Source organism: Candidozyma haemuli (genome assembly GCF_002926055.2).
Source record: "Candidozyma haemuli strain B11899 chromosome Unknown E_2014730914, whole genome shotgun sequence".
Lineage (NCBI taxonomy): Eukaryota > Fungi > Ascomycota > Pichiomycetes > Serinales > Metschnikowiaceae > Candidozyma > Candidozyma haemuli.
The window spans coordinates 1,217,218-1,231,633 of NW_020289903.1; the positions used below are offsets into that span (position 1 = coordinate 1,217,218).

The window sequence follows — 14,416 nt, forward strand, 5'->3', positions numbered from 1 at the left end:
ATGCACCTCTCTGAGGCGAGGACTCTAGTGCAGTTAGGCGCTGTAGGTTTGCTTAGGGAATGGGAAAGTGGGGCCGACTTCCTGAATGGACAAAGCGGCAGCCCACTGACCGACCTTAACAGCCTCTTCCAAGGACTTCTCCTCGACCAAAGAGGCCAAGAAACCAGCAGCGAAAGCGTCACCAGCACCGTTGGTGTCAACAACAGCACCCTCCTGCAATGGTCTAACTGGGTACTCGTTAACATCGAAAGAGTCAGCCTCGGCGTTGTAGGTGACAGTGACGGTTGGCTTGGTGCCGTGGGTGAACACCACAACTCTAGGCTTCTTGGTGTTGGCCTTTGGCAACTTGGCAACCTCCTTAGCAATGGCAGTGATGTCATCCTTGATGCTCTCCAAACCGTGGCTCTCAGCGTAAGCAGCAGCCTCGGACTCGTTGGCAATGACGTAGTCGACGTATGGAAGAGACTTGTCCAATGGGTCCTTGAAGAACTGAGGAATGAAAGGAGCAGAGAAGTTCAAAGAGAAGATCTTGTTGTTGTCGGCAGCGTGCTTACCAAGCAACTCAATGGCCTCTGGGGATACAGTCAAGTGGAAACCACCAATGTAGTAGTACTTGGCGTTCTCAACAAGAGCCCAGTTCTCCGGCTTCTGCAAATGAGCAGCCTTGAAGTGGTTGGCAGCAGCCAAGTCAGTGACCAACGAACGGTGGTGGCCAGTGATCAAAGCAGCACACTTACCGGTAGCGTGGTCGTCTTGAACCTGGTACTCAGTTCTCAAGCCATACTGCTCGTTGGCCTCGTTCAACTGCTTCAGGTAGACGTCCTTACCAACAGAACCGAAGTAAACAACGCTCTTTGGAGGCAAGATGTACTGAGCACCTCTAGCAGCGTTCTGAGCAGCACCGCCAGCAACCAACTTCAAGCTCTTGTTGGCAAGAGCCTCGTCGTAGATAGGCATGTGTTTTTCATCAGCCAAGATGGCATCGTCAGCCTTAAGGTCGTACTTGGCCAAGTACTCGGCGTCAACGTCGACTTGCAAGTCCAACAATGGGTTTCCTAAACAGACCAATGGGTAAGACATGGTGGATATAAAGAAGTAGTGGTTGAGGTGGTTGACGTTGGGAAAAAAACCAGTGCGTAAATGAGCACCGTGGTTGAAAAATGAGGCTGTCTGAGGGAGCCTCAGGCGGATGGTTCCACAGAGTCCCAACATGGAGGGGAAAAGAAAGATGAAGTCTTTTGGGAGTGTTTTATGGTGAATAAGTTTTGGATAATCTGGATATTTGGACGTTTTTTGGTGGTGGTTGGGGAGTTGGTGGGACCTTACTGGATGGTCTGGTGTGGCTGCAAACGACGCTACGAGGGTCTGTTATATATACAGAGGGAAGAGGTCAGGAGACATATACTTAGGGAGCACTTAAGGAGCACTAAGGGTGGCACCTTGTGTGCCACTAAAAAGTATCAAAGCATTGCTTCTCGTGGTTTAGTACTGTAAAATATCATTTTTTATGTTGGGACCATCTTTGGTTTTGTGTATTTGGTGGATGTATGGCAGATGAGAGTCCCCTGGAATGGCTGCAAACGATAACTGAATTCCCAAAAATCGTGTTCTCCTGGCATTCCATATAAACATTCCAGCCGTCTTGAACCCTCTCCAACACATGCAACCCTAATCCACTAAAACCACCAAGAACCCTTGACACATGGCTAAACCCAGCACAGCGTTTAAACAGCGTATACCTACCAGAAGACATGAATACCGGCAAAATGATGGCTTTTGCGTGACGTCCAAACCTATCAAAAGGCAGAATATCCTTCAAAGGATCCATTTTCCCCAGTCCAAGCCCCAAACCTTAACTCTATCTGTCCTTGTTCAAAGCCTGACTCGTCCCAAGCCTTATCTTGCTTATCTACGCAGCCATAAATACTCTTCGTCTAAACAACACACCTTTTTGAAACCAACTCCTTCTACAATCACCCACAAACCAATTTCCATATCCATATCACTACCACCTTCCTACCACCCATAACCTTCTACAACTGTGCACTGGATCTACTGGTGGCTGCGAAAAGCTGTCAACTACAGATAAGCAGTTCCTCCAATTCCCCCCACCTTGACCTTTAAACATCGCCAAAACCCCCAAATCCACCAATTTCCACCCCTCCATATCCAAATCTCCAAAATCCTCCTCCCACCTCTTTTTCCCTATACTTACCCAAAAAAGTAAATCCACCTCCCCAAATATCCACATGCTGCGTTCTGCAGATGCGAGCTCGGTGCACCCTCTATAATCTACCCAAGTTACTGGTTCCCCCAAAAACCCACCTACTTCTGGTTTTCTTCACTTCTCCATGTTTGTACTTTACGAGGACCCGCTTGCTTGGGCCAGACCGTTCCCGGCTAATCCTGACTCGACGTTTCTTCTTCACTGGCACGAGATCCTTGGATCGTTTCTCTTTTACTGTGCTATCCAGGCGGTTTCTCCAGCCATTTCCACCGCCTTGTTGGGGAAGTCGTATACTGGGTTGAACCATAAGACGAAACTCAATTTTGACATTCATGTGGTGTCGATGGTCCAGTGTATTATCTCCGTGGTGACGCTTATTCCCGCCTGGGGCCATGAACACTTTCAGAACCGTGTTGCTGATCCGTATGCGTCTATCTTTGGGTATAACGCTTACTCTGGGTTCGTTACTGCCATTACTATCGGATACTTTATCTGGGACTTGATTGTGTGTTTGGCTTATCTTAAGTTGTTTGGCGTGGGCTTCTTGTTGCACGCTTTTGCTGCCTTGTATGTGTTTGGTGTGGCCTTGTTGAAGCCATATTGTATGCCATGGATGCCAGCGTTCTTGCTTTTCGAATTGAGCACTCCGTTTGTTAACATCAACTGGTTTTCTTCGAGACTTCCCGCTGGCACTGTCCCGGATAAGGTTATTCTCATCAATGGTTTGCTTTTGCTTGCAACCTTCTTCTTTGTCAGAATTATATGGGGCTTCTACGCCGTGGGCTTGGTCGCTTATGACATGTACCGTGTGGCCCACTTGGCGTCGCTTTTCTGGCCATGGTCCATTCTCATTCTTAACTTCTCTTTAGACGTTTTGAACGTCTACTGGTTTATGAAGATGGTGGCTATCGCTAAGAAGAAGGCCCAGGGCGCCAAAACGAGACCTGTTGCCAAAGAAGCTGCCAAGTACGAATAGACAAGGAGTTGTTAAAGTTTTGTTTAGACATTGGACAATTGGAAAATTTTACGCCTACTTATACCATGGCAGAGGTTTACCCACAATGCAAGCGCAACCGTGGGGACCCACGAAACAGCGCTTCCAGATTGCGTTTTCCCCCAATGCGCTTTCCGATCATGGTACTCACTGTTAACCTTTAAGTTTAACGCTTGATGCAGCGCCAAGGCAGAAGACGGTGCCGTTTCGATTTCTGGTTCTTCAATGTTTACTTGATTTTGCAACCGTTGCACCCATTATGCGCTCTCCAGCATGCCTGAAACCGAGCTACCGCAGAAAGGAATGCACCTAATTTTGCCAGAGACACAGTCAGCTCTCACTCTACTAACCTCTCATAGTCATGTCATAATCAATATTATTATTTGCTCCATCTGCTCTTCCAGCTTCCCCCTTCTCCTGGTCTCGGATCGGGGCTGGGTTATGCTACTCGGGTCGTGCGCGCACCGCCTCACTCCTATGATTCTCTCCTCCACGTTACCAACCTCGATAATCATCTGTTTTCAGGGGACCCATCTTCCATACTTAGATTCCATTCACCCCAGGCCAACAAACCCAGTTTCCTCGCATATTTTTATTTCCACCTAATAAGCACGCCTGTTTCCTACCCTTTTCTTTTTTGTCGCTTCCTAGAACATCTTCCCAGCACCTTCTCCTAAACAAAACAGAACCATGAATAACGAATACGACTACTTGTTCAAGTTATTATTGATCGGTGACTCCGGTGTCGGTAAGTCGTGTTTATTGTTGCGTTTCGCTGACAACACCTACACGCAAGACTATATCTCCACGATTGGTGTGGACTTCAAGATCAGAACAATTGAGCTCGACGGCAAAACCATCAAGTTGCAGATCTGGGATACCGCCGGCCAGGAGCGTTTTAGAACCATCACTTCTTCATACTACCGTGGCGCTCACGGTATCATCATTGTTTACGATGTCACTGACCAGGAATCTTTCAACAATGTCAAGCAGTGGTTACAAGAGATTGACCGTTATGCTACCGGCGGAGTGATGAAGTTGTTGGTTGGTAACAAGGCCGATATGAGCGACAAGAAGGTTGTTGAGTACACTGCTGCCAAGGAGTTTGCTGAGGCTTTGGACATTCCTTTCTTGGAGACTTCGGCCTTGTCGTCGTCTAACGTTGAGCAAGCTTTCTACACCATGGCCAGACAGATCAAGGCCCAGATGACCAGCAATGCTGGTGCCGGTTCTGGTTCTGCCAACAACAACAAATCCAACGTCAACTTGAGGGGCCAGTCTTTGACCAACAACCAGTCCAACCTGTGCTGTTAAGACGGCAACACATGCCCTCCTTGGCTCTCTCTCTTTGATTTACTTTCTTCAGCACCAGCCGCTCTTGCAAAAAGCCTACGAGGCGAAGATGCTGGCCCAGTGAATAGCGTTTATGCTTTACTAATAACATCACTTAGCAAGCCTACTGTAGAAGATATAATCATCTGGCATTTCTATTAACGGAAAACATACACATAGTATTGCACGTATAACACGCCCGAGCCGTCCTTGACGAAACGGCCCTTGCCAACCAAGTTCTCCTTGACTGCCCACTTATACTTGTCAGGCACATCGCCATCAAAATGGACTCTAGGGTTGTTGGTCACGTAAGCCTCCTCAAAAGCCGAAGTGTCTGTCTTTCCAGAAAGCACAGCCAACGTTGGCTCTGTCAATTGAACAATACCGTCGTAGGTAATGTAGACTCCAGCGCCTTCAGGCGTTTTACCGTACAACTTGCAATCCAACTTGTTATAACCATCAGCAATGTTCGTAGTGATATCGTCAAACCCAGTAACGCCCTTCACCTCGAGCTCAAAGCCATACTTGTTCTTGACAGTTTCAATGTAACCATCAGCCACTCTAGCCAACGTCAAGGACTTATCCTTGGTCTTATCGGTGAACACAGAAGAAGGAGCCGGGTCCAACTTCAAGTTAACAAGAAACACAGGTTCAAGCTGGGGAGTTTTGGGCACAGAGGGTGTAACTGAAGGGTCCATTGGAAAAGAAAGTAGTAGGTAATCAAGTGTGGAGATTAGGAAATGCGCTCTGATAATGCGGAACCACGTCAGGAGACGGAGACGAGGAGGTAGAAGAGGGACGATGATAAGAGGAAGTGGGATGGTAAAGAAGATGGAGACTAAGAGGGTTCAAGTAGTTGAAGGAAGAGGATGGTTGGTTTGGTGGTTCTGGGTTTGGGAGTGGCGGGTCCTTCTGGGCCATGGTGGTTATCGATTCGCAGCCATTAATGAAGGAAGAGGGCCAGTGGAAGTAGTGCTTGGGTGAATGTGGGAGAGTCAATTGTGTTGGTGTGGGTTGTTAAGAGGATGAGGTATATGTTTGGGTTCTTTTTGTGGCATTATCGAAGGAAGGAGTGAAAGTGACGGAGTGCTTCTGTGGTTAGTAGGATGGACAGTAACAGTAGAGAAAAGGCTGTCTTTGAATGGTCCAAATTGGACACGAAAGGATCGATGTTTGCTTTCATTCATATCTTTAGCTAAGGAGCCAGAACTTTGTATCTTTAGTGTATATTCAATCGATTTGTTGGTCTTCGTGGATATGATAGGACTCTATGAGACAGAGTCTATACGCTTGACTATGAACCCATATAAGACTATATATCCATACATTTTTGGTTTAAAAGGTGAAGGATTTTATGAAACATACGCTAGCTTCTTCAATAAACAGAAATTAATTAAGCATTTAAGTTAACTATCTAGTAGTAGTAGATACACCCACTTGCTCTTGCCTTGACTACTATGGCTGCCACACTCATCACCTAAGCTCTAATCTTCACCTTCTATGACATCAAAAAGAAAGACCCCTATTTTAGAACCTACCAGAATCCATTAAAAAAATTCCCCTCAAGTCCTATACATTTTCCATACCAGATCCCACTCCCTCTACTGCTCCACTCTTCGTCCAGAATGGCTGCGAAAAGCTGTTACAGGTCTTAGTCAGACTATACTGAGACACCACCTACCCCGCCAACTGCCCCGCCCTGCAATATATAAAGACCACGAATTTCCCACTTTTTTTATCCACCAAAAATTAACCAAATTAGCCAATCCCCATCCCCCAAACAGCCTTCCACCCTTCCCTTCCTCATCCCAGTCGTCCACCTCTTGCTAACTACTGGGCGCGCACCCTTGCCCTCCTGGTAGTGGCAATATCATATCACCAGAACTACACCACCTCCACTACTTATCTTGATACAACGCCATGACTGCCGACGTAGAAATGGCAGACGCCTCAGCTGTGGCGGCCTCGAAGGTCCAGGAGCAGCCTAAAGAAGAAGAATCCACGCCTTTGAGCTTGGTGGAGGAAATTGAACTGGCCTTTGGCTCGTTGCAGAAAGCCGCCATTAACTTCGACAACAGATACGTTTCCAAGGTCCACAGAGATTTGGGTGGTTTGAGGAGGAAAATCGCTCAGGATCCGGTCTCTTTGGCTCTGGTCATTGCCAAGACGCTTCCTGTGGAACATGCCTCCAGAAGCAACTTGTTGAGCCAGTTACCTGCTCCAGAGTCGACGCTGGAACCTACATCTTCCGGTGAAGTGCTTCCTGAAATCAATGTTTTCGTCCACCTTCTTGTTCAGCTTTACCTTCTCGATACACATGAATTGGATAAGTTGGACGAGTTCAACAAGCTGGTGATCACCTTGTTGGCTTCCTACAACCGCAGAACATTGGACTTTGCCCTGGCCAAGGTCTGGTTCTATATCGCCAGAACGCACGAGTTGCGTGGCGACTTGTATTCTATCCGTCCAGCTCTTTTAGCTGCTTTGAGAACGGCCACTTTGAGACACGACGACGAAACCACCGCCATGGTGATCAACTTGTTGTTGCGCAATTACTTACTCACACACGAGATCAGCCAGGCTTCCAACTTGTGTGAAAAGGTTGTTTTCCCTCCTAATGCTGCCAATGCCCTCACTGCAAGATACTACTACTACTTGTCGAGAATCAATACTATCCAGTTGGACTACTCCCAAGCGCACGAATGTGTGGTGGCTGCCATCAGAAAGGCTCCACAGACCCAATTGGCTACTGGTTTCCTTCAGGCCGCTACCAAGTTGAACATAATCATAGAATTGTTGATGGGTGATATTCCTGAGTTGAAGGTTTTCAAATCCACCTCAGGCAACCTTGAACCATACTTCCAGGTGACCAAGGCCGTTCGTCTTGGAGATTTGAAACTCTTTGGTGAGGTCTTGAACAAGTACGAAGCTGTGTTCGTTAAAGACGACAACTTCACCTTGGTTTCCAGATTGCGCCAGAACGTCATCAAGACAGGTATCCGTATCATCTCCCTTTCCTACTCCAAGATCTCCTTGAGAGACATCTGTATCAAGTTGCACCTAGACTCCGAGGAAGCTACTGAGTACATTGTGTCCAAGGCTATCAGAGACGGTGTCATTGAGGCCAGTCTTAATCACGAACAGAGCTACATGAAGTCAAAGGAGTTATTGGACGTCTACTCCACGAAATTGCCACAAGACGACTTTGACCAGAGAATAAGGTTCTGCTTGTCCTTGCATAATGATTCCGTGAAGGCCATGAGATATCCATCTGACGACAGCAAGACCGAGTTGGCCAAGAACAATTTGGAGTCCAGAGACGACGAGATGGGATTATTGCAGGCAATTGAGGACGGTGACTTGGACGACTTCATGGAGTAAGTACATAGATCATCAAAATAGTAAAAACCTGAAGAAGCCTTTATGTTGTAGTTTCCACCACTGCCTCTCACTATACAGACTATCAAGCATCAAAAGTTATTTCGCACCCAAACAGTCAACCACTCATTCAACAAATACTCCAATGACAGAGCCAGAAAACGTCACTCTAAGGTTCGACTCCAATGTCTACGGCACTGCCGAAGACCCCTTCATGCAAGATGAAGAAAAGATCCCCATTGCCGAGTTGATCCCCAGGATATTACTAGAAAGACAGTCTTTCCTCAACATCACTGAAGAACAGCTAGAGGAGGAGATTGTCAATAAGAATGGCACTCCAGAAACCAAAGAAGAGGTCCAGGAGGTTGTTGAAACCGAAGAAGATACAGAGACGGTGTCACAGCTTTTCCAGAAACAAAAGTATGAGCTTTTGGGCCATATCAACTTTGCCATGAACGAAACATCACTTTCACTTGACTTCATTTCGCTTCTTATGTCTGCGGTGAAACCAAACATTACGAAATCCACCATTTCTCCACATCTAAGTAAGATTGCTCCTTTGGGATCGTTGAATTCAGACAGATTGAACCAGGACGCTGATGCCCAGGAACAAGAGAAGAACGAAAAACAAGCCAAAAGATCCAAGGCTGAGAATATCGGTCTTGGCTGGAAATACCAGTCTTTGAACCATATCAAGACGTTGTTTCAGTCGGCTGGAGAGCTGTTGCGTCAACAGGTGGATATCGAAAAGACGTATTGGAATATGATAAATGAGGTGTTGAGCCACGACGAGGTTCTCTTTAGAGTGAGAGATCCACTTACGGGATCGCGTGCAATTGGTGTGAAATATGGGTACGGTGACTCTGGACTGAGTTATTTTGACCAGGGTTTGGCTGTTCTTCGAAAGGACGATCAGACTGGTGATCTCAGCTTTAGTCCTATCATGACAGGCAACCATAAGCTCAGCATCAAGTCCAACAAGTACACGCGAGTGAAGATTCTCAGCAAGTTTGATGACGATTATATGTTGACTGGCCAATCCGTCTTTGAAAAGAGTGTTTTGGAGGATAAGAGCCCGTTTAGGGTCATCAACGACATTGAAAAAGCCAGGTACTTTCTCTTTGAAGACGATCTCTTGTACCATCTAATAAGAGAAGCAAAGTATCTTATAAACTATAACGTGTCGATCATTTCGAACAAGATCGTTATTGAGATCCATGATCTGGTGATCGAAATAGAGTCTGTGATCTTTGACGAGAATAACGAGGAGGAACTCGAGAATGCCTATCAAAACATCAACAAAGAGTCTTCCAAGAACAACGAAAAGGCTCAGGCTATCTTGACATTCCTTAAGCTCATGTTGTGCTGCTACTACAAGTATAATCTCGAATTGAAGCAAAAGATCCCAACGTCTTTTACCAAATGGAAACAGAACAACTCGCATCCTTTGATTCTTCGGCCGCTAATTGGACATATCAGGCACGAAATCAATGTCAGGAACATGCATACCATCATCAACAAAATCTACAAAAAGCTCGATCCAGAGGAGTTCACCTATGAGATCATTGAAGATAAGTACCTCAACCTCAAGAAGACCGGTACTATCAAGAATCCGTTCCAGAAAGCAGTTGAAAAGCCTCTTTCGAAATTCAAAATCATTCTACAAAAACTTAAAACCAAAGAGCATCTCTTGGTTGAGCTTGACGTGACAGCAGGAGATATTTTCGTGAATTTGGTCATGAACTTGACCGTGTCTAAATACGCGAACATTGATGACCTTCAGTTGAACCAACAGGGTACCAACGTTCTTCAGTTATCCTTTACGGATATTTTTGAGATCGAGGAGAGTTTGAACTGGACTGTGCTTAACTTCGTTCAGAGCTGATTGCCTTAAAGAGGGACAACCTGGGCATCGGCGGTCTTTCTAAGCTCATCGCCGTGCTCTTCAAGATACGTCTTCACACGCTTATACTTTTCATCCTTCAAGTTGTTATAGATCAAGAAGTTAAGCCAGATCTCGAAGAATGCAAACGTGAAGACCAAGTTGTTGGCAATCAAGCCAAAGTTGGAGAAGATGCAGAAACCGCCGAGGACAAAGTTGAACATCAATCTCACTGGAACGTAAGTCTCAAAGTATGATGTGTTCTCAGACAAGATAGGCACCAAGTCGCCCAAGGCGTATGCTGTGATGAACATGGCAAGAAGGCCAAACAACGGGTTTGAAGCGGTCACTTGAACGGTAGGCAAACGCATTGCCTGACCCAAAAGGAGAGAGAAGTTGGCGTTAGTAAGAGCCAACGGATTCTTAAGGAGCATAAAAGACAACCATAGCATGACGGCTATACGGAAGTATAGAACAGATTTGGCGGTGAAAAACTGCATTTTGTAGGTTTGGAAGAAGTGGTGATGGAGTAAGGCGTCTTGAGATTTTGAGAAGGCGATTTCAACAGTCGCGACGTGTGTAGGTGAAAGAAGCAACGGTTGAGAAGGGTACTTCGCCAGACGTGTTTTGTAGCTGTTTTGGAGCTGGTTTTTGGAGGGCGTATAATTTGAAGGTGAAGAAAAGAGGATATTTAATAAAAGTTGAAAATTTCAATGTTTTTTGATTTATAAGCGGGTATGTGTTTATAGATTACTGGTAATTGTACGATTCGCAGCTAAAAAGGCAGAAACAGTGGTAACTTATGAACCAATATAGTAATTAATAAGAATAATAAATACATAAAAAAAAAAAGAAAAGAACATCAAAAGTCAAAAAAGACTAAAACAACAAAATTCACGTCCAATTAACAACTACCTTCCTTTTTATACCAAGAACCTTTGCTTCTTCATCTCTGCCTCTGTCTCCATACATAGACACCACAGGCTCGCGATTTTGCAACCATTTCTTCCATTTACTCCATGTTCGGGTTCACTGGTTTCGTTATACTTTTCTTTCTCCTCCCCACCTTCATAGGTTTTTTTATTCTCGGTACGTCCCCAAATTCGTTTCCCTTCTGCATCGACTAACCACAGCGGCGTTGGCGCTTCCTTTCATAGTAAGTGCATTCATCTTCCTCGCTCCACCCATGGTGCTTGCGTTCTTTCTCTGGCCACGAAGTTCCAAAAAGAGCCGAGGCAATGGACGCTTCCAGGAGAATACTCAGGTTATGGCGAATGGCCGCTGGCGGTATGGACGTCCAGAAGGCCGTGGCTACGAAGTGTGTGATACGCCTGGCAGAGCTATAAGTCTTCGAGAAGCCATAGCCCGGTCCAAAGTTGTAAGGCCCCCAGGGGGTGTAGTGGAGGATTGACAAGGACAAGCGAGGGCACTTAAGAGGAGAAGTATATACTTCTAGCATCTAATAATTGGTGGTTGGGGCCACTGACTGGGGTATCCATCCCAAGTAGTCTAACTGTACCGCATTTTGCACCCATTCTGTCACTCTCAATACCCTCCAGCCATTCACCATCCTGCCCTAAATATTCAAAAAACAAAAGAACCAACCTAATCCTCATACTACAAAGACCAACTCCTACCACTTCTAAACCCCAATATACCTCGTTTATACCGCCTTGTGTGTCCCTTTCTTGTGTCTATCTTCCTTCTCCCAGTCTCTCCTGTGTAGGGGCACCGTGCGACCACGTCAAACGCCAGGTTGGAATACCAATACCATCCTACCAACGCCAACCAATGCAACTTTCCCTCGTCGCCACCGTCCAGTGGCTCATGCTCCTAGCTGGAGCGTTTGCTTATACTATAAAAACAGGAACTGTGTCTGTGAATGGCGATAAGGCCTTTGACGTTGTGCCTGGCTCAGACACTGTCCAGAGATTGACGCTCGAGTCTGTCAGAGACAAAGTGGCGGTTAGCGTGTCGCTTCTGGGCGCTAACGCTGCCAAACCACATCAATTGAACTATGTGTTTTCGGACGGTAAGGGCTTGGACTTTGCTGTGTTCCCGCTGTTTGACTCCAAGGCCCAGACTGTGTCGTCGCTGCTTCTCGTGAACAAGATCCCGGGCTCCTTGCTTAGCCAGGAGAGACTTTTCGTGTACCTTGTTGCTGCTGACGAGAGCCAGAAGAAGAAGGGTAACTTGTACACTTTGGTGGCCGAGTTGGTTCCTAGCGATGCCTTGAAGGCTTCCATCAACTACGAGGCTCCAACCAGACTCGGCGCGTTGCCTGAAATCCACCACATTTTCCGTGAAGATCCAAAGACTGTTACTCCAATTGTACCTCTTTTCTTTGGAGGCATTGCTGTGGCTTTGCTTGTCATCTTGCTCGGCAGCTGGGTCTCGGTGTTGGGCGACTCGTTGTTCGTGGCCAACCAGAGCATCCCATTCAAGGGCGGTTTCCTCACCACCATCGCTTTAATCGAGTTCACGTTCTTCAGGTACTACTTGTCGGAGACAATCTTCACCACGATCTTCTACGTGGGCTTGCTTACCGGCCCAGCCCTCATCTTCGGCTCCAAGGCCTTGAAGGCCTTGACCAAGCAACGCACTGTTGTTGAGGCTTCCACATAAAATATATAGAACATCGTTCATTCTTCGTCTACAAACGTATTTTTGATCCACCGTGAGTTGAGGAACGACCGGCCGTCCTCGCCTAAGAATCCGTGTCTGCAAGAACTGGCAGCAAAGATCTTACCCTTTATTAGTCCCATAGGCACAACCCCCAAGCTTCTGGAATCCATAGAAAGATTCAAATTGTCTCCTGTCACCCACACGTGTCCCTCAGGCACTCGGATATACAGATTGAATCCATCGTTCAGTGCACAGTCCTTGGCTGAGTGAGACAAGTCTGACGAACTAGATGGATCCACTTGCACCATGTCTCCTGGCATCCCAGATATCCTCTTACACACACGTGCATCTGGATCAGTAGGTTTGGCCATCACCACCATATCTCCCATCTTCACTCCTCTCCCTAGACGGTATGCCTTCAGTTCATGAACAAAGTCTCCACTGGCAGCTAGGGTAGTGAGCATTGATTCGCCCTTTGTTTCGGTGTATTCGTATAAGTTGACATTGCAGAAATGCACCAAGCAGAGGATCCGAGCTGCCCACGTCCCGGTGCTCCAGAAGTATTGGAGCTGTGGACTGAGTCTACTCATGTGTAGCTGGTTGGTGATAATTCAGTTCGCACTGAGTATGGCGAGGAGTAGTCCAGAGGTGCGAGGGAGGTGGTCCATGGAAATGGCCAATGGGTGGAAAAATGGGGAGTTTTTTGAGGATTGGAAAATTTTACTGGATTGAGTTTTGGGGGATTTCGAGCTCCTTATATAGTCGAGAGGGGATGGGTCCTTCCTGGTTACCCATACACCTTGCAGCTTTGGCTGCAAACAGGTAGAGATCACTAATGAGAATATGCTTCAACTTACCTACACCACCAGTCTTTCCTAACCTATGTCTCGTGTATTATGTGCGATGCTATGTAGCTGTAGCTTGATTGGTCCTCGCACCTGGCCAGGCTCAAGCCCACTCAGGAGTAGGCTCAGAACGGCCTCTTCCTCTGCCTCTGCCTCTACCTCTACCGCCTCTACCACCTCTGCCGCCTCTGCCGCCTCTACCACGCCAGTTGCCACGGCCACGCGATCCTTCTTGTCCGAATGTATCCATGTTAAGCGACTTCTCCTCGTTCCATCTCATGTTACCACGCTCAGTGTTTGAAGACGAAATACTGTCGAAGAAAGAAGAGCTCTTGTCGTATTTTGGTTTTTGGTCAGCAGCACTCTTCTTTTCAAAACGGGCATTAGATTTTTCAAAGTCAAACTCGCCAGACTCGGAATCAGGCTCTGGTCTATCACCTGGAACCAGCTCGTTCTGAGTTGTCGTCGTAGGAGCTGGGTCGGTGGTTTTAGAAGCTGGAGGAGTCGTTGCAGCAGGTCTCTGGGCGCCAGTCTCCACTGGAGCTCTAGCACTTGGGCCTGGAGCAGCCTGTGCAGCCTGTGGACTACCAGTAGGCACAGCCTGTTGCTGAGCGACACCGCCAGCAGCATTAGCAACACCAGCAGGAGGAGCAGTAGAAGGACCAGGCTCAGCAGCTTGAGTAGCAGTAGGAGCAGCTGGCGCAGCTGGAGCAGCAGCTGGAGCAGCTGGGTAGGTGGCGCCAGTATATGGCTGAGGCTTGACATCCTCAATGGCCTCATCCAAAACAGACAAGTCACGAACGTCAGTTCCACGGAACACAACGTAATCGTAAACATCGGCGCCTGGCATAACCTCCATATGGGCAAGACCCTGGGCAGCCATTCTGCCCTCAGTACCAAAAGGACGGACCAGTCTCAAGGAAACAGTGGCATCCTCAGCACTGATGTTCTCCAAAATGCCCACATAACGAAGCCCCTTATTGGAGATCAACGAGATCGTTTTGCCGATGTACTGGGACATTTGCAATTAGCCAGTGGTGTTAAGGTGGTTGGATATTTGGAGTTTGGAGTAAATAGCTAGTGTGTTGGACTGGTGAGGGCTGCGCACCCGTACCTCCTCACCACACGATAAC

At 47.0% G+C, this 14,416-nt stretch overlaps 9 protein-coding genes across 9 annotated transcripts; 5 read left to right on the forward strand and 4 right to left on the reverse strand. All coding sequences in view use genetic code 12, as the record gives it.

Annotated features, from left to right (window-relative positions):
* Nucleotides 1–33: 33 nt before the first annotated feature.
* ADO1 (adenosine kinase) lies at nt 34–1,080 on the reverse strand (the record flags this gene model as incomplete). The annotated part of the gene is made up of 1 exon (XM_025487330.1): nt 34–1,080. One exon carries the CDS (start codon nt 1,078–1,080, stop codon nt 34–36), a length of 1,047 nt encoding a protein of 348 aa, XP_025340778.1.
* Nucleotides 1,081–2,351: 1,271 nt separating this feature from the next.
* On the forward strand, nt 2,352–3,203 carry CXQ85_003697 (uncharacterized protein; the record flags this gene model as incomplete). The annotated part of the gene is made up of 1 exon (XM_025487331.1): nt 2,352–3,203. The coding sequence occupies one exon, from the start codon at nt 2,352–2,354 to the stop codon at nt 3,201–3,203; it is 852 nt and encodes a 283-aa protein (XP_025340779.1).
* A 708-nt stretch (nt 3,204–3,911) lies between these two features.
* Nucleotides 3,912–4,535, forward strand: YPT1 (Rab family GTPase; the record flags this gene model as incomplete). Its single annotated transcript, XM_025487332.1, has 1 exon — nt 3,912–4,535. The coding sequence occupies one exon, from the start codon at nt 3,912–3,914 to the stop codon at nt 4,533–4,535; it is 624 nt and encodes a 207-aa protein (XP_025340780.1).
* A 176-nt stretch (nt 4,536–4,711) lies between these two features.
* On the reverse strand, nt 4,712–5,251 carry CXQ85_003699 (uncharacterized protein; the record flags this gene model as incomplete). Its single annotated transcript, XM_025487333.1, has 1 exon — nt 4,712–5,251. One exon carries the CDS (start codon nt 5,249–5,251, stop codon nt 4,712–4,714), a length of 540 nt encoding a protein of 179 aa, XP_025340781.1.
* A 1,222-nt stretch (nt 5,252–6,473) lies between these two features.
* On the forward strand, nt 6,474–7,934 carry RPN3 (proteasome regulatory particle lid subunit; the record flags this gene model as incomplete). Its single annotated transcript, XM_025487334.1, has 1 exon — nt 6,474–7,934. The coding sequence occupies one exon, from the start codon at nt 6,474–6,476 to the stop codon at nt 7,932–7,934; it is 1,461 nt and encodes a 486-aa protein (XP_025340782.1).
* Nucleotides 7,935–8,076: 142 nt separating this feature from the next.
* MED17 (Med17p) lies at nt 8,077–9,800 on the forward strand (the record flags this gene model as incomplete). Its single annotated transcript, XM_025487335.1, has 2 exons — nt 8,077–9,727; nt 9,775–9,800. The coding sequence occupies 2 exons, from the start codon at nt 8,077–8,079 to the stop codon at nt 9,798–9,800; spliced, it is 1,677 nt and encodes a 558-aa protein (XP_025340783.1).
* A 21-nt stretch (nt 9,801–9,821) lies between these two features.
* Nucleotides 9,822–10,313, reverse strand: CXQ85_003702 (uncharacterized protein; the record flags this gene model as incomplete). The annotated part of the gene is made up of 1 exon (XM_025487336.1): nt 9,822–10,313. One exon carries the CDS (start codon nt 10,311–10,313, stop codon nt 9,822–9,824), a length of 492 nt encoding a protein of 163 aa, XP_025340784.1.
* A 1,291-nt stretch (nt 10,314–11,604) lies between these two features.
* CXQ85_003703 (dolichyl-diphosphooligosaccharide-protein glycotransferase) lies at nt 11,605–12,438 on the forward strand (the record flags this gene model as incomplete). The annotated part of the gene is made up of 1 exon (XM_025487337.1): nt 11,605–12,438. One exon carries the CDS (start codon nt 11,605–11,607, stop codon nt 12,436–12,438), a length of 834 nt encoding a protein of 277 aa, XP_025340785.1.
* Nucleotides 12,439–13,386: 948 nt separating this feature from the next.
* Nucleotides 13,387–14,304, reverse strand: CXQ85_003704 (uncharacterized protein; the record flags this gene model as incomplete). The annotated part of the gene is made up of 1 exon (XM_025487338.1): nt 13,387–14,304. One exon carries the CDS (start codon nt 14,302–14,304, stop codon nt 13,387–13,389), a length of 918 nt encoding a protein of 305 aa, XP_025340786.1.
* Between the last annotated feature and the right edge of the window lie 112 nt (nt 14,305–14,416).